At 39.2% G+C, this 3,213-nt stretch overlaps 1 protein-coding gene across 1 annotated transcript; it reads right to left on the bottom strand.

Moving 5' to 3' along the window:
- Positions 1-487: 487 nt before the first annotated feature.
- Positions 488-1,914, bottom strand: LOC135523986 (histone H1.0-B-like). Its single transcript, XM_064951058.1, has one exon. It carries the CDS (start codon positions 1,668-1,670, stop codon positions 1,074-1,076), a length of 597 nt encoding a protein of 198 aa, XP_064807130.1. The 5' UTR covers positions 1,671-1,914; the 3' UTR covers positions 488-1,073.
- Positions 1,915-3,213: the final 1,299 nt, after the last annotated feature.

Genomic DNA, 3,213 nt, shown 5'->3' with positions numbered 1-3,213 from the left:
TCTTAATACTGTCATATTTGTTGGTAATTGATCGGTATATGTCTAAAACCTTAATAGCCTAATCAGTTTGTGTAAGTAGTGTTGGTTGATGTCTTAAATGTGATGCCCTATATGTTGTCAATTCAATAAGACAAAAAGCCTTGAAGTGGGCATATTCTAGGACCATCTTATTTAATCATATGGGCTATGGTATATTTAGGGCTAATCTAGACAATAGTTTCAGTCAGGTCACATAAACGGCATATAATCCATTGTTGATATTACCAGTTTGGATATGGGCACATAAAAAAGTCAAAACCGAGAGCATCCTTGCAAATGTCAAAGAAGCTCTCGTTTTGAAAAATTGTATATGCGTGGAAATTAGTTACTCGTTCTTTCTTTCCTCAATAGCCTTCAATTACTTTATCTGTACATTTCATTCAAATTAGGGTTGAGAACTGCATTTGTAGACGTAAAATGCGTAAAATGTGACTAATAAATTGACATATTTAGAAGATGAGAAAAGTTTATTGTATTACAGTATAAACAGTTTCAAAAGTGATGCAATACATAGTCTGCAGTTCATTACAAATAGACTGAATTAATGGAACATGGCATGGTTGGTTTACAAAAAAGTAGCATAGAGTCCACATTTGGAGCCATACCATCACTTGAAAATCTTGCTGAAATCCATGCCTACACAGTTCTATACGTTGTGTAGCTCAACAATGCTCGCTATTGAAACAAGTGTATTTTCAGAATGACCTCGTGCACAGAGAACAAGAACTATTCACTTGTTCCAATAGCCTAATCAATAATAATTCCTGATTAGTGTCACATACATTTTCTAACAGGTCCATATGCCTCAGGTTTCCAAGGTTCAGAGAGGAATAATAAATAGTAGCCTAACAATTAATGCTGTTACAAAAAAAATGCTTTAATTCCAGACCCACTTTTTACAGCATCATATAGTGCAATGGAGTGGAAAACAATCTGTAAAAACGGATCAATTCGCATGAGACCATACAAAAATAATATGACATATACAGAAACATTTCCTCAAAGTATTTACAAGTCTCTCTGTAATGTCCATTTTACTTTTTCTTTGTGGCTTTCTTGGCTGCTGCCTTGGCTTTGGGTTTTGCAGCTTTGGCCTTCTTGGGCTTGGCTGCCCTGGCTGGCTTTGCCACCTTGGCTTTCTTTACTACTTTCTTGGGCTTTGGTGCCGCTTTCTTCGGGGACTTTTTCACTTTCTTCACTGACACTTTCGCTTTCTTGGCTTTTGCTGGTGATTTGGCCACCTTCTTGGGCTTTGCTACCTTCTTGGGCTTGGCGACTTTCACAGGCGACTTCTTTGGTTTCACAACGGTTTTAGCTTTAGGTGCCTTTTTGGTGTCCTCTGCTTTAGCCAGTTTGAAGGAGCCTGAGGCGCCGATGCCTTTAGTGTGGCGCAGGACCCCGCCACTCACCATCCTCTTCAGAGACAGCTTAATCTGGGAATCGGCATTGTCTCCCACCTTGTAGTGGCTCTTGATGTACTTCTGGACAGATTGTCTGGACGCACCTCCACGGCTTTTGTCTGCCTGGACGGCCGCCATAATCATATCCGAGTATTTCGGGTGTGAAGCAGCTTTCTTGGGTGCCTTCGTCTTTTTAGCTTTTGGGGCTGGAGCTGCCACCGTCTCTGCCATTGTTGACTCTTAAATTGTTTGAATAAGCAGATTCAGTTCGAGTATTCCCGGCAAACGTCTGTCACAGAGCGTCACACGTTTCTAAATTAATATTTCCAAACGTATAATATTCCAGAAAAGGTCCTGGTTTGTGAGAACGCAAAGCTTATAATTAAAAAAGTTGTGAGTACTATATGTTTGACACACACGATGGAGCGTCACAGCTGATTGTCTCTTAATGTATATTATTCTACAAGCGCTCCTCTGACTTTATGAAGCCTACGCGCGGACGTGATTGAGAACACCAACGGCCAGCAGCTGATCCAGCAGGCTCCATGGAACTCGCGCAGTCCCGTTTGTGTTTCTTCATCCTCGAACTCTTGCAAAATGTAAAAAGTCTGGCATTGCATATGTGTACAAAACCGCATGGTTTGAAAGTAGACAATTTGGGCTTCACTGTCATATAAATGTTTTTATATAATTCGCTGACCGACAAACTTTTATTTCCCGAAAACCTACCCGAAGCAGAGCGCGTTGTGATCAATTTTGCAGAATTCCTATTAAATTGACCCAAACAGACAGAACCGAATATAAAAATGACAAATGCATAATGAAGACGAATCAATACTTTAACGAATGCACATGGGTTGACCGATGCAAAAGCTAGTTTTTGCTTTTAATACACCGAAATAATTTTCGAACTAACACAGCCCGGCCATTGACTTTGAGTGACGTGGTTGAGATTATTTAGTGTTAAACCTCCTATAAATTAAATGACAGACTATCTGATGTATGGATAAAGCATCTGTTGTTAATATAGATTTATCTGGGATTTGGTGGAATGGTTACGTTTAATTTATTTGATGTTTTAAGGCGGAATTAGAAATAAACAAACGGGCACTATTGCTCCACGCGACTGTGCTCCTTTGTCAGGAAAGTTGCCAACACCTCCAAAGATCTGCTTCTCTGATAATAATTCACGAAATCTGTCAATTTTCATAAAAGAATCATGATTGTCTGATATTTGACAGGGTATTCGCTCAAGTGTGAGTGCGACAAGTATCTATATTAAACCACCCTATCATTTAACATAGGGCGCATTGATGACATTCTTTTGTTCGTTGGCTGGTAGGCAATAGGAGAGCCGACTGAACGACATGACTAATTTACGTGTGGATCAGCACATATTTCCCATGGCTATACACGTATAATGCGCAGTGATATAGGCTACATTTGTTAAAACAGGAAACATCCCAATTGGTTGTTTTTATTTTAGATTTTCATCTGATATATTTCCCCTGTAGCCTAAACGCCATCTTGGATCCCTTAGTCAATCTCCTACTACTTTGTTTGTTCATTTTCTGCTATAAGGGCTTTATGACTGTTTACAATCAATTAATTTTGACCTGTCATTTTCATTATTCTGAATTTCACATCATAGACACTTTGCAGTTAGTCCATAACGTCGCATAACACTGTCAAAAAGGTTTAGGCTAGCAGGTGATGTTTCCAGTATGAACAATTACTCAAATCGTAGAAAATCTAGTTGTGCCAAAATGCTGCT

The sequence above is a fragment of the Oncorhynchus masou genome, chromosome 31 (genome assembly GCF_036934945.1).
Source record: "Oncorhynchus masou masou isolate Uvic2021 chromosome 31, UVic_Omas_1.1, whole genome shotgun sequence".
Taxonomy (NCBI): domain Eukaryota; kingdom Metazoa; phylum Chordata; class Actinopteri; order Salmoniformes; family Salmonidae; genus Oncorhynchus; species Oncorhynchus masou.
Note: the sequence above shows the minus strand (reverse complement) of the source record. Positions and strands in the feature narration are given on the sequence as shown.